Source organism: Rhinolophus sinicus, chromosome 5 (genome assembly GCF_057876585.1).
Source record: "Rhinolophus sinicus isolate RSI-liver-muscle chromosome 5, RSI-T2T, whole genome shotgun sequence".
Taxonomy (NCBI): Eukaryota; Metazoa; Chordata; class Mammalia; order Chiroptera; family Rhinolophidae; genus Rhinolophus; species Rhinolophus sinicus.
Window position 1 is genome coordinate 73,860,287 of NC_142505.1, and position 25,600 is coordinate 73,885,886.

Here is a 25,600-nt window from a genome sequence, read left to right on the forward strand (position 1 = left end):
CCGATCTTCCATTTTATCTTTATGAGAATCTGATTAGGACCTTTGGCTCTTAGTTTTCTGGGTGGATAAACAATTCAGTTATCATTTTCCTGAGATTGCTTGTTTTTGTATTTTCTAGGAAGCATATATATATATATATATATATATATATATATATATATATATTCATGTTGTTGTTGTTTTTATTAGCATATTTTTATTGTTAAGGAAGCATATTTTGAATTATGCTTTGGAATACTTTGGAAGTGCCCGTCTTTTGTAGTGAGGGCTCTGGCTCTCTTCTTTAGAATAGTGCGTGGCATTTGTTTTGCACATGGTAGTTGATGGGAACTTTCTTCAGATTAATCTGCCTATTTCTTGGTAGCCATGATCAATGATCTTAGTATTCCCACACTAACAATGAGAAAATAAAACCCATGAGGCTATATTCCTTGCTCCCCTGTGAGGGACGAGACATTGAGTTGGGTCTTCCAGGGCCATATCCTTTGCCTTTCCTTTATGCTTAAGGTTTCTTCTGGTTAGGTTGAATTACATGAAATTGTCCCTATATGAATATTTGACCTACAATAAAAAGCAATTTTATATGCCACAACTAAAAAAAAGATCCAAACGACAACAAAACTCCATTTAATAAAAGCTAATTTTACATGCAGCTAAAACTGAATTTTCTTTTGAAAGGTTAACAGTAAGTTTGAGGGGGAAGAAAAACTTAGTCATTAATGTTTGAAAATGAAATGCCAGGGCAAACAAGCTTACTTTTGGCGTACTCTTGTCTCCTTTAAATTAAGAGCATGGACTCTGGAGCCCCAGAGTGTATGGCTTTGAATCCATTCTCTTCTCTACTACCCCAGCTGTGTAACCTTAGACAATTTATTTACCTCTCAGTGCCTCTATCTCTTCACCTTTTAAGATTCAGTAAGTTACTTACATCAGCATCTGACATCGTTATAAGGTCTATAAATGTGTTTTTTAAAAATAAAATGGAGATGAGAAATAGACAGAATATGTTCTGATATAATGCATTAAATAATTTTCTAAACCTTTCAAAACACTATTAGATATTTTGAAATTAATTAAATGGATACAGAATATTAAATTAGGTTAGCATAAGTAACAGTTTACCCAAGTACAGTTTGTCCATTAATTTAAATGTACAAATTGTTTAAATAAGTTTGAGAATAGACATATAAAACTAACTACCCTTGGCATTTGGGAAATATCAATTGGTTGAGTAAACAGTTGATTGAAGTTTTCTCACCAATATTCTTTCCCCCAAATTCCTTTCAATTTTTTTGTGCTAAAATGCCATCCAGAAACTGATCTCTAAGAGGACTCTGACACTTTCCCATTCAAGGACAGATAAATGACACAGTGACACAAGTGATCAAAGTAACTATAAAATGCACACCCACAGAGATGATGGGTTGATTTGCTTGTTTTCCTGTAGCCTTCAATTTCCTTTCCGGCCTTCACAAATTTCACAAGAATGTGTAGGAAACAGAAGTGAGAAGAAAATGTGCCTTGGTAGCCTGCTAGGGTCTGTGCCAAGTGCTTTACCAGGTAAGAATAAATTCATAATGTTGTATGAGAGGCAAACGAAGCACTCTACTTCTTATGTTGACTCTACCAAATCAAATTAAAAATTACAATACTTAATTTCAACCTTGCAAAAGATAGAATAAATATTGGTCAAATGTAATCAAAGTCTAGGTAGGTAAGGAGATAAGAGAATCCCTAATTCTTCAACTAAATCTATGGATTCTGGTGCAGATGTATCATTTTATCTCTGGTGACTGAGAGAATTTGCAGAGTAAACACTGAGTTGCTATTATCTTTTTTTTTTTTTTTAAATTTATTTTTTAAATTTATTGGGGTGACAATTGTTAGTAAAATTACATAGATTTCAGGTGTACAATTCTGTATTACATCATCTATAAATCCCATTGTGTGTTCACCACCCAGAGTCAGTTCTCCTTCCATCACCATATATTTGAGCTATTATCTTTTAAGAGCATATATTATATAACCACCTCATTTCAAATTGAACCACACAGAGGTCATTTAGGTTGTTTCCTTTTCCTCCTTTTTTCAAATTATGGGAAACAATTTGCGCTGCCAGTCTTGAACTTGCCCTTTTTCTTATGCACATGTGCAAGTATTTCTTTTTGGTGAAACTGCTGAGGCATTGCATATGCAGAGTTTAGTCTAAGAAATCATGCAAATTGCTCTATAAACACTCTGAGAGAGTGTTTCTACAATTATTCTACAGCCAACACTGTTTTAGAGCACCTGTTAGTCCAATAACCTCTCAACCTTCGATATTCATTCCCTGGTTTTCAATTTCATTTCCATGTAGATGACTAAAATAGCATTATTTTAGTATTTCCATTTTAATTTTCTTGATTATTGGTCAGTTTGGTCATCCTTTCATGTCATCAGTCATTAGGGTTTCTTTTATTATGAATCTCCTATTGTGTAATTTGGGAAGTCTTCTACTGGATTACCTTTATATCTTAGAATTATTTATCTGAAATAAAATCCTTTGTTATATATGTTGCAAATATTTTCGTCCAATCTGCCTAATTTGTTTTTGTCGTGTTTCTACATTTTCATGTGGCCAAATTAGATAAAGCTGTCTAATACGATTGTTGCATTTGGGTGCTTCTTTAAGAAGTCCTGTTCTTCTCTAGAGTCATAATCAAATCTCTCTACTATTCTCCCATTTTAATACTTCTGTATTGAATTTCAATAAAAAGCAAGTTGCACAACAATGCAAGATTATGTTGCTATTTATGTTAAAAATAACTTATAATACTATTCAATTTCTTGTGAGTGCCTGTATGTGTATGTATAAAGATGTAAAATGATCTAGAAGGAATGACCTTAAATTGATAATAGTGAATATTTTTGGAGATATGAAGGTCAGATAATTAAGTTTGTGAACTCATCCTAGGAAAAGTGCTGCATACCTCTTTGTTGACGATCACTACGGTCACCTTTGAAGTACTCCCCTTAGGAAGCTATGCACTGACACCAGTGGCTAGTCTACCCTTCAAAGCAATTTTGGAACTCTTTTTCTGGAATGGCCATCAGAGCTGTTGTCGTATTACCCTTGATGTCCTGAATGTCATCAAAATGTATTCCTTTCAATATTTCCTTTATTTTCAGGTAACGAAAGAAGTCATTGGGGGCCAGTTCAGGTGAGTAGGGAGGGTGTTCCAATACAGTTATTTGTTTACTGGCTAAAAGCTCCCTTACAAACAGTGCCATGTGAGCTGGTGCATTGTAGTGATGCAAGAGCCATGAATTGTTGGTGAAAAGTTCAGGTCGTCTAACTTTTCACAGTCTTTACAATACTTCCAAATAGTAAACTTGGTCCAGTTGGTACAAATTCATAATGAATAATCCCTCTGATATCAAAAAGGGTTAGCAACATTATTGCAACAAGTTCGTGAACTTAATTGTCACACCTTGTACCTAGTCTAGTACTAGGTACTAGAGGGGTCTAGTACTGAGGATGGTAGTCTAAAATATTTTAAATTTATTGATAATTTTGAAGCCACTTGACAGAGAGTGCTTATGTATTGGTTGTATAATTAAAGGTCAATATATGTGTGTACATACATATTTTTAATATAGTTAACGTATTTTATGAAAACAGTGTGTAACCACATGATAATTTTTTTTATAATGAAAGACATGTATATATTTTCACTATTTATAACCACTGTTAGAATTTTGGTATATTGTTTTTACTACCAGTCTGTTCCCCTATAATTGCATTGAGTTTTAAAAGCTCAAATTGAAGTCAACCTACAACTTTTATCACTTTAAAAAAAACTTAACATATCATATGCATTTTACAATACTGTCACATAGACTTCAGTAACATCACAGTTAAAGACTATATAGCATGTGTTTTCCCTAAATATGACATAATTTAGCTTATTATTTCTTTGATGGTGGACTTTGAGAAGACTTCCATTTTTTTCCATTTTGAAAAGTGAATATTATCCTCTGTGGTTGGTACTTTGTGATGTTTCTTTAAGAAGATCTTTCCTCCTCCAAAGTCATAATCATTATCCCTTCTACATATTTTTCTTTAATACTTTTTATATTGTTGAATTTAATAAAACAGGGCAAGGAGGTCTTATTTTGTAAGAATCCCCCAAAATAAATGATCAGAACTGCAGTGACTGAGTCCGAAGGTATAAGTTACGTGGCTCTACAAGGATTTCCCAGAGAACACTTAGTTATCAGGCCATCAGTGAAGTTTGAGGGCGCCAGGTTGACTTTATTTTAGCCAGCTACGTTATATAGTTTTATATACTTATTTTTAATTGCTATTTGAAACAGTAAAATTGTGCCTGATTGTTGGAATTTACATTCTTTTAATTATTATCCAGTATGACCATGACTCCATACATATTTCTCTACTTGTGAACTGTACATATCAATTTACTCATTTGGCTGTTAGGGTCCTAGTGATTATCATTTACATAACTGTTGTTATGTAATCATATGTATTCCAAATGTTTTCTCTGTTTTGGTTTTTTAGTTGAACTTTGGCTAACGCTCTCCTTTTGGCGTTTCGAATAACCTTTTTTTCAATTAAGTAGGATGCTTTATAATTACTTGTTTTTTAAAGTAGCTCCTTAATCATTTGGGATAAGAATATTTAGGTAGATTTCTAACTACTTAAATGAAAGTATCTTAATACTAATATCAAACAGAAAAGGAGTTTCTAGGAAACGTCGTGATTCTCTTTGATTCTGTATGTTCAATAATTTTAGTAAAAAAATAATTTCAATCAATCTCTTAGATAAGAATATTAATATGATTATAATTCAGTTAACAAATGCTAAGAATCTCTAAGTAGTTGCTAATATCCAAAAATATTTCTAATATCTTGGTTGCATCTAACAATATCAAACTTACATGAATAAAGGTGAAATCTATAATTAGTTTAAATAAAACTTTGGATGGAATAGAATGACTTAACTCATTCTGTATTACAACTAAGATAGAAGACAGAAGTGAAAATTACCCATGTATTATCTATTTCACAAGAATCACACACCAGTTACTTGTCTGTTTTTTCATGGTGGATTGCTCTCAAATATTTTATTTTTCCTAATATTTCATTTTCCTTTCAAACTACAGAGATTCCATGCATTAATATTAAAATTGCAAAGTTCATATGTTGTGTGATGAATTCTGAGGTCAGGCATTTTTCCCATCTTCTATTGAAATTTATGTTGCATTTAACATTAGTGAAGTAAGGAATGGTAGCACTATCTAATTTTTTATTTGACTTGTAAACGAATAACTATCTGTATTTCAGAAGAGTTCATTGCAATGGACAGAGGATGTGTTGCTGAGAGTGAAGTATTCACTTGGGGGTTCCAATTTTGAGTCCTCGTCTTACTTCACCATCAGCAGCTTTGGGAAGAGCTGATCATGCCCTCCCTCCTTCTTGATGTACATTTTTATCACTTGCCATCCAGGACCCCAAAACTCTCTGACTGCTCCCTCTCAGGCTAATTTATTGATTATTCCTCTTCTCTGCACCTTCTTTATACTAGTATTCTGTCATGGGCCTTCTTTTCTACACTTATTTCATGATTTTATCCAGTCTCATGGCCTAAATGCCAACTATATACCAATGACTCCAAAAGATGTAACTCTAGTTCTGACCTCTCTGTTGAGCTCCAAGTTTGTAAGTCCAAGTACCTACTTGATATTGCAATAGAAGGTCTAATAAATAGATCAAACTTAATATGTTTCAGATTGAACTCATCGTTCCCCCATCCTCCATTCACTTCTCCCCACATTACTCTTCATCTTACTGATGGTCAACTGTATAGTCCCATTTGACAGGCACCAAACCTCACATTGTGATTCTGAATTCCTCTCTTTCTTTCAAACTGCACCTTTAAACATCAGATGTTCTGTTTGCTGTACCTTCGAAGTTTATCCTGACTCTGACCTGTTCCATTGCTGTTCATACCACCCTGGCCTGAGCCATCAGTCACCTCTCATCTGAACAATTTCACTAGTCTTTCTCCTTCTGTAGTCTGTCCTTAGTAGAGCCACCATCGTGATCCCTTTCGTATAGGTCCACGTGTGTTCATTGCAAAATTTGTAATAGTGAGACATAATGTAGTGAAAATTTAAAACACGAATGTAAAAGTTACACACACCTTCAATGCAGTAGTTACCTTTGAGCAGTAAGAGCAGGAACTTGCTTTTGGGAGGCTGTGCAGGTCCATTTCAACTGAATCAATAAATTGTTACATTTTTAAAAAATGATCTACAGGGAATAAATGTTAACATTTGTTAAATACTGGGAGTGGATTACTAGGCATTCTACTATTGTGTGTATTTCTGAAAGTTTGAAATATTTCTAATACAGAAGGATAAAAAATAATAAATGAAAACACTTTTCATCTTGTTATCCTATACCATTCTGTACTGGGTTCTTAGACTGTTACTTTTTTTTCAGCTCATCCTGCGTGCTAAAGACATTTTCATTCAATAGTCACTTCCATATTTTAAAATCAAAGAAAATCCAACCTTTTGGATTTTTATAAACTTGACATTTATAAACTAGAGAACATCCAAGTAAAATGAAAACAGTGACGAAGGATAGGGAACCCGTTTCATGTCAGGAATAATTATAGTAACTGGGCATGTACAGAGAGGCTGTGAGAGTATTTGTCATATATTTGAAATGTGAAAAGGTGCTTAGGATACAGAATCAGGACTCATGGTTTAAAGCAGTGGTGAAGAACTTTCTGGACCTTTTATAAGAATTTTTCTGAGAGTTACCACTGTCCAATAGAGTCCTGGATTGCTTCAGCGTGGTGATTGCTCTATTAGTGATTGAACTGTGTAAACAGAATATTAAATATTTATCAGGGATGTTGATGAATGATTTCTCCTTTGGGTGGAATTTGCAACAAACTGACCCCTAATTTCTTTTCTGGATGTGCTCATGTTTATAAAAGTCTTTCTTAAAACGTGACGCATGGGTGTAATATTCTTGATGTGGTCTCGGATATGCAGAGTACATAGGGTTCCCTGGTTCATACCAGATAATTTCATCTCTTTTTGTGTATGACCTCCCGAGGTAACCTCTAATAAATCAGCCTGAGGTTACATTAGGCTTTTGAGCCTCTGTGCTTATTGGTGGGACATATATGAAAAAGACTAAAGAAAGGTTGGGAGGTAAAAGGTCAAGTGTGTTCTTTCACCTCTCCCTAGTCATACATTTGTATTTGGGGGTCTTGTGGTTAAGAAACAGGCCACGTGAGGAGGAACTTTATTGGTACAAGATTTATCGCTCCCTTTGAATTATCCAAAGGTCCTAAATGGAAAACAACAAGAACAACAACAATACATTTTGCTGATGTGGGTGCAAATGGGAAAGAACACTTAAAGTCTACAAGTATATGTATGTATGTATATATATATATATATATATATATATATGTCTGACCACTACGCTGTACAGCAGAAACTTATATAAAATAATATTGAATGTCAACTGTAATTAAAAAAAAAAGTCACGGGATGAGTAGTGCAGTTTGGGGAATATAGTCAATCATGTTCTAATAACTATGTACGGTGTCAGATGGGTGACTTGTTGGGGTGATCACTTGTGAGGGGTGTAAATGTCTGGTCACTATTGTTCTGCATGCCTGAAACTAATTAAAAGAAAACTACAACAAGTAAACTCATTAATGATTATAAAAGATAGGGTTGTTTTAAAAAGACAGTCTGTTTTGTACATTGGTATAGTTCCCGCATCCATCACATGACATGGTTTGCACTCAGTAAACATTGTTGAATAGATTAATTATTGTATTTATTTGACCTTTAATTGAATCCGGAGAATAAGTTGCAGTACATTTTCCAAGTCTCTGAGCACCAGTGCTGTGGTCCTTGAGCAGTTTGCTCCACTGATCTTGTTTCCATGGTGAAATGAATTTGCATCTACTCTCTAGGGGTGTGTAGGAGGTTGGCAACATCTCTGTTAATTGTGAGGTCACCAGAAAGACCTGGCAGCTGAGAACCAGATGAGAACTTCCCCAAATCGCAGCTGTGCAGCTTTCTCAGTGGTCTCATTCCCTTCCACGTTAAGCACACAACTGGGCTGGAATAGCATGAGATAAGTGCCGCAAGTGCTCAGCACTGTGGTGAATGGCTCCGAAAAATCACTGAGTGACTAACCCTCCAACAACTAGACATTCCATGGAGCACACACCAACTCATTCAGTGCTAAGGTGGGGGGGCAAGTGGGAAGCCACCTTTAAGAAAGGAGATAGGTCAAGCAAAGTTAGTTAACAAGTCTGAATTTTTCTCATGCCTCCACAAAATGAAACAAAAGTGGGCCACGTTGTTGTGACTTTTGAGAACCCTGATTGATTGAGGCAGGGCAGTGTCCTTTAGCTCAGTTTTTGGTGTTGAATTTCATAGCAGCATAAACACCTGTGTTGGGTCATTTTGCAGAGGACTACTAAATTTTTAACCTGAGCATTATGGGTTAGATAGGACAGTAGCTTTTTCTGGGTGAAATGAAAGAGATTATTATGGTCTTTTTTTCAAGCTAATATAGAAAGAGGTAATACCGTTTTGTTTTGTTTTTCCAATTAACTGTACAAACTCCCACTTTTCCTTAACCTCACCAGCCCTTCCTCGTCAGTCTCCTTCGCTGAGTCCTTCTCCATTTCTCAATGTTAGAATCCTCAGCGTGTGCTCTTACGCCCTTTGCTGTTCTTTCTCTACATTCTCTTTCTAGATAACATCACTCATCCCCCTGGATTGAAAAATTATTATGGCAGCTCCGAGATTTAAGTTCTAGCTCAAACCCCTCCACTGCGCTCCATTCTCCAACTGTCTACAGGGCTGCTCCACTTGGACGTTTTACTTTATATCAAACCTAATAAGGTCCCATCTTGGGAGTGGCTGATTAGCTCAGTTGGTTAGAGTGTGATGCTAATAAGGTCCCATCAGAAATTTAGATTCTCTGCCCCCCAAATCTCTTTCATCCTCAGTGTCTGGCATTTATATCTCAGTCACAGATATCTATCTTCCCTTCTTGAGTACTTAACACAGAAATGCTAGAGTCATCCTTAGTTCTCTGTGTTACTGTCCCTCCATGTCCCAACAGCTAAACCATTAACAAATTTGAGTGGTTGCCTTCTGGTGTGTATGAGAATCCAAAATTAATCTGAAATGTACTTACTTTTCTTCACATCCTCAGTTTAGCCCCCATGTATTTCCACTTCGTCATGCACTTGAACTACTATAATTAAATTCAAACTGATCTCCCTGATTCTACTCTTGTCACCCTATAATCTGCTCTTCAAAATTTGTATCAAATTATGCCATCCACTGACAATTGCTTCCAATTACACTTCAAATAAAATCTAAATGCCTTATCATGGTCTTCAGAGCTCTGTATGAATATGTCCTGCCAACTCCTCTGGTCTCTTTTGTCTGTGACTCGTGCTATTGCTTCAGTTTCCATTTCATTTCTTTAACTCTGTCCTGGCTCATCTACAGATCTTCCTCACTGATAGACTTTATACTAATGCCACCATTACTTATTGTTTTAATTACTGCAGTAGCCTTCCAACAAGTCTTGTGTCCCGCTATTTCAACCTCTTTTTAAAATTAAAGTGTAATCTAAGTCATACATGTACACTGTTTGAAAAGTCAATACTTACTGCAAAATTGTAATGGGAAAATAAACTCTCCTGCCCCCTCCTCTCCATCCTAGATTTCTGCCCACTAGGAGCAATTGCATTTCTTTCTTTTAAAAAAAACACAAATATTAAAAATTTATGTATATAACATTTAAATGTTTTTCGTTAAACACATTGCATGTGAAAATATTTATTAAAGGAAAATATTTTTGTATCATATGTGTATAATAAAAATGTGTATAGTACTTTAAACTATGTTCCTTGGCTTCTAACTTTGCAGCAGATTTTGTGAATGAAAACACGCACTATTGAGTTTTATGTACTCCAACTGCCCAAATAGCAGCTGTTTAAACAACACCCAAACAACCAAGTTGTCATTCATACTTCAGCAGTGTTAATTGATAACGTTTTTTGCATTTTTCCATTAAATTAAAAAAAAAAGATTTTTATTAAAATATAGCTAATACACAATATTATATTAGTTTCAGGTGTACACCATAGATACTCAACATTCATATACCTGAAGAAGTGATCCCCATAAGTCCAGCAACCATCTGACACGTACCACACTATCACAATATTATTGACTATATTCCCTGTGCTGTACATTACATCCCATGACTTATTTGTTTTATACCTGGAAATTTGGGCCTCTTATTTCCCTTTACCTTCTCCCTGCCCACACACTTTTTATTTTTTCAGTTACAGTTGACATTCAATATTGTTTTTTTTTAAAGATTTTATTGGGGAAGGGGAACAGGACTTTATTGGGGAACACTGTGTACTTCCAGGCCTTTTTTTTTCCCAAGTCAAGTTGTTGTCCTTTCAGTCTTAGTTGTGGAGGGCGCAGCTCAGCTCCAGGTCCAGTTGCCGTTGCTAGTTGCAGGGGGCACAGCTCACCATCCCTTGCGGGAGTTGAACCGGCAACCTTGTGGTTGAAAGGATGCGCTCCAACCAACTGAGCCACCTGGGAACTCAGCGGTAGCTCAGCTCAAGGTGCCGTGTTCGATTTTAGTTGCAGGGGGCGGCTGCCCACCATTCTTTGTGGGAGTCAAGGAATTGAACTGGCAACCTTGTGGTTGAGAGCCCGCGCTCCAACCAACTGAGCCATCCAGGAGGCAGCTCAACTCAAGGTGCCGTGTTCAACCTTAGTTGCAGGGGGCAGAGCCCACCATCCCTTGCGGGACTCGAGGAGTTGAACTGGCAACCTTGTGGTTGAGGAGTTGAACTGGCAACCTTGTGGTTGAGAGCCCACTGGCCCATGTGGGAATCGAACCGGCAGCCTTTGGAGTTAGGAGCATGGAGCTCTAACCGCCTGAGCCACCGGGCCGGTCCCTCAATATTGTTTTATATTTCTGGTGTACAGCATAGTGATTAGACATTTATATAATTTAAGAAGTGATCCCTCTGACTAGGCTAGTACCTAACCATACATGGTTATTATCATATTATTAATTATATTCCCTATGTTTTACTTTACATCCCAATGACTATTTTATAACTACCAATTTGTATTTCTTAATTGCTTCACCTTTTTCACCTTGCCCCCACCCACTCCTATTTATTACCCCAATGAATCTAGTACCAATATGACACCATACATAGTTATTACAATGTTATTGACTATATTCCTTATGCTGTACCCTACATCCCCATAATAACTGTGTAACAACCAATTTGTATTTCTTAATCCCACACCCTTTTACACCCACTCCCAACCCCCTTCCATCTGGCAACCATCGACATGTTCTCTGTATCTATGACTTTGTTTCTGTTTTGTTTGTTTATTTCGTTCTTTAGATTCCACTTATAAGTGAAATCGTATGATATTTATCTTTCTTTGTCTGACTTACAATACTCAATATAATACCCTCTAGGTCCATCCATGTTGTTGCAGATGGCAAGATTTCATTCATTTCTATGGCCGAGTAATATTCCATTTGCAGTATATATGTACCACCTCTTCTTTATCCATTCATCCACTCAGGCACAGCAAGATTGCCCTCAGATCTTGGCTATTATAAATAATGCTGCAATGAACATATGGATGCATTTGTACCCTCAAACTAGCATTTTGAGTTTCTTTGGAAAATTCCCAGAAGTGGGATTACTAGGTCCTTCTTTAGCTCTTATTGTAGCCTTTGTTTTAAAGTCTATTCTATCTGGTATAAATATTGCTACCCAGCTTTTTTGTTTGTTTCCATTTTCATGCAATATCTTTTTCCATCCCTTTACTTTCAGTCTGTGTGTGTCTTTCAATCTGAATTGAGTCTCTTGTAGGCAGCATATGTAATGGTCTTGTTTTCTTACTATTCAGCCATCCTATCTTTTGATAAGAGCATTCAATCCATTTATATTTAAAGTAATTGTTGATGGATATATAGCTATTTCCATTATTCATATTTTTGGTCTTTTTTTTTTTAATCTTAAAGAAATCTCTCTAAGATTTCTTGTAATACTGGTTTGGTGGTGATGAATTCCTTTAACTTTTTCTCATCTTGGAAGCTCTTTATCTGCCCTTCGATTCTAAATGATAGCTTTGCTGGGTAGAGTAATCTTGGTTGTATGTTGCTGCTTTTCATCATTTGGAATATTTCCTGCTACTCCCTTCTTGCCTGCAAAGTTTCTGTTGAGAAATCAGCTGATGGTCTTATGGGAGCTCCCTTGTAGGTAAGTAACGTCTTTTCTCTTGCTGCTTTTAAGATTCTTTCTTTGTCTTTATCTTTGTCTTTGTTTCCTATCTCATTTTTATTATGATGTGTCTTCGGGTGGGCCTCTTTGGGTTCATCTTAGTTGGGACTGTCTGCACTTCCTGGGCTTGTATACCTGTTTTCTTCACCAGGTTAGAGAAATTTTCCATCATTATTCCTTCAAATAAGTTTTCAATTCCTTGCTCTCTCTCTCTTCTCCTTCTGGTATTCCTATAATGTGAATGTTGGTATGCTTGATGTCCCAAAAGCCCATTAAACTATCCTCATTTTTGGGGGGATTTTTTTTCTTTTGGCTGTTCTGATTGGGTGTTTTCTGTTACCTTATCTTCTAAATTGCTGATTCGATCCTCTGCTTCATCTAATCTACTATTGATTTCCTCTAATGTAGTCTTCATTTCAGTTATTGTAGTCTTTATTATTATTATTTTTATGTTTTCTATCTCCATTTTTATGTTTCCTATCTCATTGTTAAAGTTCCTCCTGAGATCATTGAGCATCATTATAACCAGTGTTTTGAACTCTGCATCTGGTGGATTACTTATCTTTATGTGTTTAGTTATTTTTCTGGAGCTTTGTTCTGTTCTTTTATTTGGGACATGTTTCTTTGTCTCCCCATCATGGCTGCCTCTCTGTGTTTGTTTCTATGTATTAGGTATGGCTGCCATGTCTCCCAGAGGCAGGTGCTCCAAGCGTGTCCCTTGTTTGGGTTGTATGTGCCTCTTATTGTAGTTGAACTTTGGTTGCTGTTTGCACATCAATGGGAGGGACTGACCCTCAGGCTGATTGATTATGAGGACTGGCCCTGACTGCCATAGAGGAGTTTTGGTGCAGGGGTGACCGTACAGAACAGGATTCTCTATAGCAGGGTCTTGTGCCTGCATAGTGTGTCCTTTGTGTGTGTCATTCTTAGCGGCAGCTGGGTGATGCTGTGGCTCGTTTTGAAGTTGGCCACTGAGTGTGCCAGCCCTGGGGCCTCCTGGGAGGGGACCCACCACAGGTCAAGTTTAGCTGCAGCCTTTGCCCTGCCTGGGGCCACCTGGCATGAGCTACAAAGTAATCCACAGATGGCTGCTGTTCATGCTGTGCTTGGAGGTGCCTTGAGAGGCCATGTCATGAACCAAGGCCACCTGTTGCTAATGCCAGGCTTAGGGTTGCTCAGCCAGAGGTATGGGACACAGTGACGCTAGATGCTGCTTGTTTGGATTTTGTGAACCTTTGAGAGCCTTAAGGAAAATCTGCAGCATTTGGTAAGGCAGGCAAAAGCTACTGGAAGCAGGTTGGTTTTGCCTGAAAGTTGTGTGGGGTGCTGTCTCAGGGAATCACCAGGGTGGGGCGGATGGTGTTAGTCAGGTTGATGGAGACTTAGATATGGTGGCTGCACACCAGAAGGTTGGAGGACTCAACAAAAAACAATGGCTTCTGCCAGCTTCTCTGTCAGAGAGAAAGCTGCCTCTCTAGCCCTCGCCCTGAAGCCAGACAACTCAGTTCCTCCCTGTATATCCCTGTCACTTTTCCAGCTGCTGCCCTAGCCCTGGAGCTCAGAGTAATTGAAGCTGCCAGTGAGTAAGTCCATGCATGGGCCCTTTAAGAGGGTTGCCTAGGATTGCAGCTGTCCTAGTCTCACTCAGCCACAACCTCTGCTGGTTTTCACAGCCAAAAGTTATGGGGACTTCTCTCATTGGTACTGGAACCCAGGGCTGGGACAGCTTGCTCCTCCATAGGGGTCCTCCACAGCTGAGATATCCCAATTTTTAATGGTCACATGTGGGTGTGAGACCAGCTTGGTTCCACTTCTCTGCCCCTCCTACCATTCTCCAGGTAGTTTCTCTGTATGTCGTTAGTTGTATGGCTTTGGTTCAGCTCGACTTCAGGCAATTCTCAATGATGGTTGTTCTGTAGTTTAGTTGTAATTTTGATGTGGTCATGAGAGGAGGTAAGCATAGCATTTCCCTACTCCGCCATCTTGACCAGAAATCTCACAATTGCATTTCTTTTAGTACTTGTCTGGCTTCTACATTGCTAAGTAACATATTATTTATTCTTTATTTTTCATTTAAAAAATATATTTAACTGTGACATAAACATACAGAACACAAACCTATGCTGTTATAAATAATAACTAAAAAGTGTATGCTTGTACAAACACAAAGTTGATATATTGAGTTTCTCCTATATATCTTCCAGGGTCATAGCCTTGGTTTATATCATCATCTGCCTAATGCAACAGTCTTCCCTCACTTATATTCTTTTTCATATGACTGGCTTCTTTTTTAGGTCTTTTCTTAAATGCTATCTCCTTAGGTGTTATTGGGCCAGACTCTCTAGTATCTCAACTTCTGTTCTATTTCTCTCAGATCCTTATTTCTTTAATGATTCTTTCCACAATTTATAATTTCTTAAGGATATTTGTCTGAATACCTGATTTTCCCTGTTTTCCCCCTAATGTATAAGGTTTATAAAGACAGATTAAATCTGTTTTCATCGTTGAATCCTTAGTACCTTGCGTATTGCCATATAATAGGTATTCAGTGGGTACATTTATAATGAACATTAAACAATCATCAAGAAGATGCAATGGGACATAATAGTTTTTGGGTAGATTGGTTGATGAACTTAGAAGTAGATTTAAAACTGACTATGCTGTCTATTTCTCAACTAGCTTTTTGCATATTTAAAGAATCTATAGACATCCCAAGGGATTAATTAAAAAGTCATTGTAAGCAACAAGAGATTACAGTAAAGTGAATGGATACAAGAAAATATATATGAAAGTCATAGCTTTTCTTGATATGAGCTAAAATTAATTAGACTGTAAAATGAGAAATGAGGTAACCATCATGATAACAAAGTCAATCATTTTGGATAACTAAATGTTTGGATGGGACATTTGTTTTCTGTTTTATCAGTTTTTATCACTTCCATTTCACTTCTTCAACATAGAGCACTTTCTGTTTATTACCATACTTGTGGTGTTATCTGTAATTCAGCTTAAAGGAAACATTTAGAAATTGTTTTTAAATCTGTATCTCTGTCACAGGTTGGAGAAAAGTTAGAAGAGGGCAGTGGTTTTCAAGAAAATGGGAAAGAAAGCATATTTTTTTTCATTTGTAGGAGTGAAATCTATTCCTGTGTAATTATTATGTAGGTAAAATAAGACTGTGTTACAAGAACATAAACTCAGAAGGCCATCATGAAGCATCCCCTGGTAAAATCTGTAACAGTGTCCAAGAAATGTTAGATGGTCTAAAAACCAAAGGAGGACTTCATCAGGGTTTATTTTGAATATAAATCAAATAAGTGACACTGCTATGGAATGCTCCTGTGTTCCTTTCTAATAATCATTTCCCGGGTATCACTGTACTAGCCTTGCTTTTCCTTAAACATGCTAAACTTATTCTCATCTCAGGGTCATTGTTTCTTCCGCTGCCTAGAATGTTCTTCCCCTTTCCTTGGCCTGGCCATCTCTAATAACCTAGGCTTCTGCTCAGATATCACCTCACCCAAAAGGCCATCTATATATCACTCTCTAGCCCCTTCATAGTACTTGGCACCTGAATACATATTATGCATAAATAACTTTTCATTGAGTCAACAGGACTCTAGGGATGTTATAACAAAACAGGTGGTTTTTTTGGGGGGAAGGGGGTGTTCATTTTTCTGGTATTGTTTACTCTTAGGTTGTGAGCAATCCCCTGGTAAATTTAGTCACAGAAAGTCTCTGTTTGCTAATTAAAATATTTATTATATAATCATCCGACAATCCAAATTCACATAAAGTTAAAATTTCTCTGGCACACTCCCTCCACATCCAGGCTTACTTAGAGCTAATCACACGCAGTGAGGAAGGGGTGATGAGGCCAGAGTCCTCCTTATTTCCCCACCTAGAGCTTTCATTCCTTCTGCTCCACACACAGGGCTTCCTCTGGCTCCTCTAGGACGCTGTGGGGGAGGCGAGAGGAGGAGCTTAGGTGACTGGAGGTGATGTGGATGGTGTTACTGAGGGCTGTGTTTGATAGCTGCTTAAAATGAGCACTCTCCACCTCCCATGGGGCACATTTGTGTGTTCCTGGGAGGCTCTCCTCTTCAGAGGCGCCCCTCAGTCCCTGGGACCTCATACTTGTTCTTGGAAGAGAGTTAACTCGTCTTCTCCGGATGGTCACTTTCAGCTCCTGCCTTGGCCCCTAGGTGTCGGGTGAATGCTTCCAGGCTACGTTTTAACTTTGCTTTTTCTCATGAAGTAGGACACGGGCAAAAGTAAGTGTATAAACCATCAATGTAAAGCTTAGTAACCAACAATCATGGAGCAATTATGTGTAACTGTGACCCAGTTGTATAGGTAACACATTCTCTCTGCTCCGAAAGTGTAAGTTGGTGATGGGTCTTGCCAGCATTATTAGCTGCTGCCTCCTGAGCTCTGGCTGTACAGAGTTGTGCTCATAAACATCTTGTTGTCTAGAGAGTTGAGTGAATGCATAGCTAGTAAAATTGTGATACATTTAGAAGCCAAACTATTCAAGAATTAAAAAATTAGAAAGATTATTTAATGCTATTAAGAAACAAAATAGCTATGAGGCTATTTCTAAATGGGAACATAAAGTAGAATATAAGACGTTACCATATTATGCATGTGTACAGGCAGCACACATGCACATGCACTGATACACGCATATGTGCTTACAGGAGAAAGAAATATACATTCTATTTATTCCATATGATGGGATTTGGGATGATTATTTTCTTTATGTATTGTAAAGATTTTGCTATTTAAAAGTTCATGTTTTATGATCACATTTTAAGAAAGAAAATAAAGAGAAAGGAAAGGACGAAGGAAAGAAACACGAAAATCTGGAAATATCCTCCCAGATCTGCCATGGGGGAGCTCTGGGGTCTGCGCCATTGGAGGAAGCCTGGAGATGAAACCCTCAGCCCACTCAGAAAGCCAGTGTGCTTTTGGCAGCTTATAAGTCTGGTCACATAAAACAGTCAGCTTCAGATAAAGTTCAGAGTCTAATGCAGTATTTTAGTCTTCTGCTGTGTGAGGGATGGGGCCTGGCCTTGCTCTTGATATCAGATTTTGGACATCTGCCATCTGTGAGGTGTTGTGCTTGACGTCAAATCCTTAGTGCAAAATTTTTTAAAGATGAGAATTCTTTGGAATAACAGTCCGACGGCAGGCCCAGCCTTTTCCAGATAGCCTCACAAAGCAGTATGTGCCCGAAGCCAGGCAGTCTTTGGTTTGAATCCTGTTTCGCCACTTACTGATTTGTGACCTTTTTGAAACTCAGTTTTGTTTTCCAACTCTAAAACTGGTGAAATGAGCTTACGTGTCCTTGCTGTTTGATAAAATGTAATAACTGATGAAATTCATTTACAGTGTCTGGCACACAGGCATATCAATTTCTTATATTATTCTTTTCATATAGTAAATATTTTTGCATAAGTTTGAAAAGGGAAACGTAAAGGACTATGTATTTTTCTTCTGGGAAACTAGAAAAAAGAGTCATGAACAGGGGTCTGAACTTAGAGCAGAGGTGCTAGTTTGGGGAGAGTGATGGTACAACAGCAGTGAGATGAGAAGTGACAGACATGGAGAGTGGTTCTCGATTGGAAGCAGTGGGCTGCGAGGCGGCATTTGGGAAATCATCTCTGTAGAGGGGGTTATAAAACTGTTGGGGGTGATAAATGCAGAGAACAATTGCTAACCAAAGACCTGCCTCCGAGTGAGGAACACAACCTGTTTAAGGAAACAGAAACAGTTGCTAGAAAAGAAGAAAACTAGAGCAACATAATATTTGTGGAAGGGAAAAGTGGTCCAGGGTCAAATGCCTTAGGAGAATAAAGGAAAGGACACTGTGGGTGGCCCAGGACAATTTCTGGAGATCAGTGGGGGAAACTAGAATGCAGGCGAAAATGTAAGTAGAATGTAGGTAGCAAGCAAATGTAGAGTGATGGATTAAAACCCAAAACCACTTTGGAAATTGGGAGGCTTAGGTTGTAGCCCTGACTTTCACATGAACTCTGTGATTTCAGGCAAGACTGCAATATTTCAAAGCCTTGGTTTTCTTGATTTTTTTAAAAATTAAAAGTTATTGGGGTGACAATGGTTAATAAAGTTACATAGGTTTCAAGAGTACAATTCTGTAATTCATCATCTATATATCACAGTGTGTGTTCACCATCCTGAGTCAGTTCTCCTTCCATCATCGAATATTTAACCCCGTTTACCCTCATCTACCACCCCTCTCCCCCCTCCCCTTGTGGTAACCACTAAGCTATTGTCTGTGTTTATGAGTTTTTGTTTATTTATTTGTTTGTCTTGTTCCTGTGTTGTTTTCAGTTTTATATCCCACATATCAGTGAAATCATATGGTTCTCGCCTTTTTCTGTCTGACTTATTTCGCTTAGGTTTTCTTGATTTTTAAAACTCCAGCGATGGCCGGATGATTTCTAAGTTTCCTTCTTCCATTGTAGTTTCATGATTCTTTTCAAAGCCCTTTGTCAGGGAAAGAAAACAGAACGATGTTCATGAGGTGGTCACCCGCTGCTTTTCCTAAAGATAGACCTTGGGCACACAAGGAAAGCAACACTGGAAATGCCAGAAGGAAGAATACATTGAGTTCAAAGTGACATTCCTTGAGCAACTGCTACGTAGCAAATCTTGCATTTGGAAGACACGGAGAGAAGCCCTGTAGCCAGAGCCTTTCCTTAAGTAGCTCGTGGTCTAATCAGGGAGACACAAAAACAACTACCTCGGTGGATTTTAGTGCAATAAGGAAAGGTCCTTATTAGTGTAGACGTGGATGGGGGAGGCAGTAGTTCCTTTGGGGAGAGGTCAGGGTTGGCTTGATTTTGAAGAAATAACTCTCCACAGTGACTTTCTGGACAGAGAGAACAGCATGTGCAGTGAACCAAGATGTGACCATCCAACTAACAGTTATTCTGAAACATGTTAAAATAGAAAGTTTGTTCTCACAATTAAAATTTGTTTGTTATGGTTGCATATGACGTGTAAGTAGTAAAAATAAAGCTGGAGTGGGAGGCAAGAGTTTGTCATGACCTTAAACCTTATCTATCTTCATTAAGGATTTGGAGTTTATCCCTGTCGGCATAAAGGGAAAACGTTGAAAGGATCCAGTCGGGAAGAGTATTTTAGTGTGATAAGACAGTGGGACAGATGTGGTGTCCGAGTGTATTTTCCTACAGGTTTGTGTGTATGTATGGAATACACAAATGCATGAAAAATCACTTGCAATAATATTGAAAAGGACATTTTTTGAATAAAGCATAAAACAAACAGTGTAATTTATGTCAAGCCTATATTGTGCTTACATTTTAAACTATATAATGCTTTATTTACTGAATGAGATATACATTCTCACATTACCATACATAGAGATACTTAGGAAAATAAAGCCAAACTTATATAGAAGTTCAGATCATGAAGAGCATCAGACATTTGTCTAAGATGTTTTTACAAGCATACACCGATGCCAGATATTTTCAGCAACTTCTATGACTGTTGTTTAGAAATAAAACACTTGTGCTACTTCCAGTATGTCACTAATTCTCTAATATATCTTATAGTCAGGCAATAGCCTCGTTATCCTCAAACCTTCAGGATGTTGACTTTCCTTTTCCTATCAAGAACTTTGTCATTCGATGTTTTCAATTATATGCGTCCCTTTTGTAGTTTTGGGCTACATTTCCGCAATTCTCTACTCAAGCCAGGCATCTTCCAGAACTGTTTCCCAGACCCAACGTCCTCTTTTCCCTCGCTTCCCATTGCCTCCTCTCACAGGGAGTGTCCTCACCCCAGTCTAGTCCAAATCCTGCTATCCCTCAAGATGCTTCTCTATCCTGAGATTAGAATGATGTAAGGCCTTGCTCACGTCCTTTAGCACTTAGATATTTAGTTCTTGATAATGCCATATCTTTTAAAAAATAAGGTATTATCAAAGACTCTCAGAATACGTAGTCTGAACCTCAGATAAATACCTGCAGCCAGTCCAGTGAAAGGTTAGCTAGAAAACCAAGGTTCTGGAAAATAAAGAAAATTTCCAGAAAGGAACATGGAAGAATGAAGAGCACGCTTGAGGTAACCAGAGCAGAGCTTTAGTTCTGGGAGTGAATTGGAAGTGAGGCAGTGAAAGGGATGGGCTTAACCAAGCAGGAGTGGGAACTAGAGTGGAGAATGCCATGTTGCTTTCTAAGTTTTTAGTTACTTTTCAGTGATGCTTACGTTAGAGCTTTAGAATTTGTTCGACCATAATTAATTTAAATTTGAACAAATGAAACATTGAGATTTGGTGAATTTAAGCAACAATGTATTAAAATTTGTGCATTGTCCAAATCAAATTTCATGTTGTGATTAGAAGTTGGTGGCATGTCAGTATACCTGCATGAAGATCAGTGTTAATAGTTGTTTTAAAAAGCACAGAGGCATCTAAATAGAGAAAAAAAAATATCAGAACCAGTAAGAAAAGAAATGGCAGGAAACTTACTTTCACGTAAGTGATGGTCAATTTGCAAAATACTGAAATTCTTGCTAACTTGTCAAATCAAAGAATAACATTCCTGAGGAAAAAAAAACACAGATCCCACCATATGAGGAAATGTATATGATGGCAGAAATAAGGTAGGGAACAACTGTGAAAATTTCATTTCCAAATATTTGCATGAAATGTCTCCAAATAGTTAAAATCATTTTGAAAAACCCAAGAAGGGCAATCTGGGAGAAAAACCTTATGTAGTTTGCATTTACTTTAGATAGTGAATTGTGTCATATTAATTCACATAATCTTTTCTTTCGTTTTAAAATTGAAAGGACAATATTTGCAATAAGTGAATGCTGCCTGGTTGTGGACTGTTGAACACAGGGGCCGTTGTGCAGAGGAGTTCGTACAGATTTGTGTTCTTGCGTGGCCTGTAAAATCACAGTGCAGGGAAAACAATTTATTTGGTTACTGGAAAAAGCAAGTCCTTTGTGGAGACATGGAAAACCTCAAGATTTTCTGCATTTCTGCTTTATTTTGTTTTATTTTTTTAGGATGCATATTTCCCTTCCTTTTTTTGATTTGAAAGACATGTATATAACTTACAAAGTGATCCCCCCATAAGTCTAGTACCCCCCTGGCACCACACATAGTTATTACAATATTATTGACGGTATTCCTTATGCTGTACTTTACATCCCTATGACTATTTTGTTACTACCCATTGTGCTTCTTAATCCTTTCAGGTTTTTCAGTTCTGCTATAATACAAGTCATTATCTTGAAATATAGCGACCTCAGCTAGAGCACTTCCTGTGCTGCAGGATAGTATTCTGGTCTCAGACAGAAAACCTTTCCCTGGAGAGAGAACACTGAACACTGGGGGCTGAGTGTGCCCCGAGTGAACTGAGTCTGGCACACTGTGGCCAGACAGTAAATATACATTAAATGAATGAGTCACCATTTATAATTATTCCAAGATTTTTTTCCTTTTTAAAAAACATCTGTCGATAACATCCTAACACAACAGATAATTCTATGTTTTGAAGAGGTTTCCAATTCTAACTAAAAGAACCCCATTTATTTCAAACAATATTTAATATGCTAATAAGTGGATACAAAGAGGAATAAACTTTGCTTGTTTGAACTCTCTGAGCTCTTACTCCATACTCAGATTTTTGGGTCTTTATAGTTATTGTGGGAATTCTTATTAATAAAATACAAATTATGGTGAATATTTATGGAGTGGTTACCCAATATCAAATTCTGGGATAAGAAAAGTACATGTGCTTTTAAAAAAATGAATCTTACAGATAATGGTGCTGTAACTTTCTCATAGTTGCATGGCTAGTAGTAGGTTATGAACTCAAATAATCTTAAATCCAGAATCTGTTCTTGTAATCATTAAATTTTATATGATCGTATGCAATTACATTGCATAGGGTTTATTGTTATAAATCTAACCACGCTTATATCCTGTTGAAAGAATGTGTTATGATTTTGAGAAACTAAGCATGTTTATCTGAGATGCTCTAACTATGTATGATAATAATTATTATTTTAATCATCAGCCACACTGTCAGTTTCATTAGTGCTCTTGAATACTGACAGAACCTCAGAATCACACTAACATACTATAAGAGTAACATTTCTGTATTTTCACAATCTGGACCCTCAATCCATGCGTAGACATATTACATTTTAAATGATTATTTCCATTTATAAATCGATGTTATTCTCTTTTTCCCCCCATCAAGTTAGTCTCTAGGGACAATTTTTTCGGTTTCATAGAATTACTTTAAAATGCAAGCTAGTTTCATATTCGAGAGAATGAAAAACATGTATGAAAAATGAAAGAACTTATTGGAAGTCGTATTAAAATTACACAAAGATGGCCCCAAAATATACTTATTTTGAAAGAATCATTAGAATAAATCTTTTTTGCATTATCTCCACCCCCAAATAATGTGTGCATGTACATATGTGTGTGTGTGTGTGTGTGTGTGTGTGTGTGTGTGAAAGAGAGGGAGAGGGGGAGACTAGGAAAGAGAGAAGGGGACAGACGGAGGTGGAGGAACTGTTATTCTAGTACTAGAGAATTTTGTTGGTTATACAAAAAATTTAATAAAACGAAATTGATGAGGATTTTTAGATTTATTCTTAATGTCAATTCTTACAGAATAAAATGAGGTGGCATGTTGGTAATCACCTGGTCTTTCTGTATAGAAGAAGCAACGCACTTTAATAGTTAAAACAAAAGAATAAACCCTCTTGTACACTTCTAAAGAAAACGTACCTTTTTTTTTTAGTGTAGATTTACTTTTTCTAATATTCAGTTTGGAAGCATTACTATACCTGAAGAAGTAATTATGTTATTACTATGCTAGGTTTAGGTAGATAAAATTAAAATGAGCTATACATTTCATATAATTAAGGCAAAACAGAATTAAGAACTTTGATATTAGCAGATTGGATATGAATCATGCAGGTTCTCAGGGATTATTTCTTCAACAGTATTTACTAAAGAGTTAACGGAATAGTCAAATATATATTTATATATATTACAGTTGAGTAAAATAATAAAAATTGAAAAGATTAAGTCATATGTTCTTCCATGTGAAATATTTTCCTAGTTATAATGCACATTGATATTCTAAAAAAGGAAGGAAAGAAATGACTAGGCTTAGCTTCAATATAATAAAAGGATACCTACTTGTTATAAGTTCTTTTTATTGATCACAACCATATTTTACAGTTTTTAGCCCTCTGTCTTCAATTGGCAAACGTTAAAAACATGTCACTGTATGAAATGAAACTTGTTTATGTAAGTGATGCTTTATTTTTTCTGTAATTTATTATTCAAAGGTTTTCCAAATGTTTAGTAGAAGGCTTTAAGAATATTTTTATAATAACTTCAATGCTATGTCTCCTACGTTTGCTTTGATATGTTACATGACTTATTTTATTAAATAACGATTGTCAAAAAGTTGGACTGTGTATTGTATGCAATTAAAAACTGTATTGCTCTTCTGTACACGGTGTACATGTAAGTGACCCCATGGGTCTCCCAAAGTGAGCCTTTAACATTCCAGAATTTTTACTGTGCATCTGTTGCTGGCATCTAGCCTCCCACCCACACAGGCTAAGACTAACTAAATGAAGTTTATGCTAGTGCAATAAAGTACATAAAGATGAAGTAATAAAATGGGAAGACAGTTACTTTATTATGCAGTTGCTAAAATAGCTTCACTAGAAGAATGTGTGCACATATGTGAACGAAAACAGAGTGTGTGTGAATAGGAGAACCTAGAAAGTAGTTTATTCAAATGGTATTTCTTATATATCTTTTTTTGTGTTATATATTCCAGATGGGATTTATACAGCTCAATGAGGACTTCATATTTATTGAACCACTCAATGATACAATGGCCATAACGGGTCACCCACACCGTGTATATAGGCAGAAAAGGTCCATGGAGGAGAAAGTCACAGAGAAGTCACCTCCTCACGGCCATTTCTGTGGTGTCATTTCAGGTAATGCTTTCTCCTGAGAGATTTAAGTAAATATGCACTGTAAGATGAATCCTTCAATTTTTTTTCTCTCTTCGTCTCTCCCTCCCTTCCTTCCTCCTTCCCTTCCACTCTCCCACCTTCCCTCCCGCCCTCCCTTTTTATCATCTACCTGGCCATCCATCCACTAGCTTTATCAATTTTTGTTAGTATGCAATCTCTTTTTGTTAATGGCATTTAAATATATTTATTTTAGACTTGTCTTTTGAGTTTCTGTGAAGTGCTACATTTTAATATAAAAAAATAGAAACTCAAAAGGACTTCAGAGATTAATATATACCATGCCCTATATCTTTCCTGAATTGTTCCTCATGGGATATGGGTCACCTCACTGGAATAGAAATGACACTGACAGAATTCCAGCTCTCCTGAAACTGATACTGTGAGCTCATGGCCTTATTTTAGTCCTGCTCTGTGAGAACATCACAGCTACCTCCTTCCTTTGACCAGAAGATTCTTCTACTCTTTCTTTTTTTCTCTTTTTATTTGACCCAAGTAAAAGTCGTCTTCGAGGTTAAAATTATCAGAGGACTAGGAAGGAGAGTAAAAATTTATTTCTTTGAATTACATTCTCAGTATCAGACTCCCTTCATTTCAATCTGGCAGTTTTCAGAAGCACATAAACATTTCCAACCACCAAATCCTCTCCTCTGTTTGTCTGCCAGTTCTTCACAGAAATAAAATTGTGACTATTTTGTACACTTCCTTACTTCATTTGGCAGAGATCTGTGGCATTAGCAAGAATGGTAAGGAAAATGAACGATTTCTCTTACTTAAGTAGAACCTGAAGGTAATAGCAATCATTCAGAAAGTAACTAGGAAACATTTTTAGACATATAAACCAGACATCTCAGTGACGATCCACTGATATGAGAACTATTTCTAGTTAGAATCTAAGGAAATAGGAATTTATTGAAGAATTTTTGGTGTAAAGACTTTAAAATTTGACTTGCAGATTTAAAAATTAGGTGTGAATGTAATTAGTGCCAGGATATTAATTCTAAAGTTGGTTACGGTGTTTGAGGCTGGTTTAGATGTAGGAATTGTGATGATGGTAACATTTACAGAGACCATAGGTGGTTCATATCATCAGTTGTCTAGGGTGTTTGGATTCA

General features: G+C 36.9%; 1 protein-coding gene across 3 annotated transcripts in view; it reads left to right on the forward strand.

The window, feature by feature from the left end:
* The window catches only part of ADAMTS19 (ADAM metallopeptidase with thrombospondin type 1 motif 19), a 232,549-nt gene that overhangs the window by 25,213 nt on the left and 181,736 nt on the right, over positions 1-25,600 (forward strand). For all 3 annotated transcript variants that reach the window (XM_088798593.1, XM_088798594.1, XM_019756011.3), the window contains exon 3: positions 24,284-24,449. In XM_088798593.1, coding sequence (XP_088654719.1) covers positions 24,284-24,449 — 166 coding nt within the window. The remainder of the gene's footprint in view (positions 1-24,283; positions 24,450-25,600) is intronic.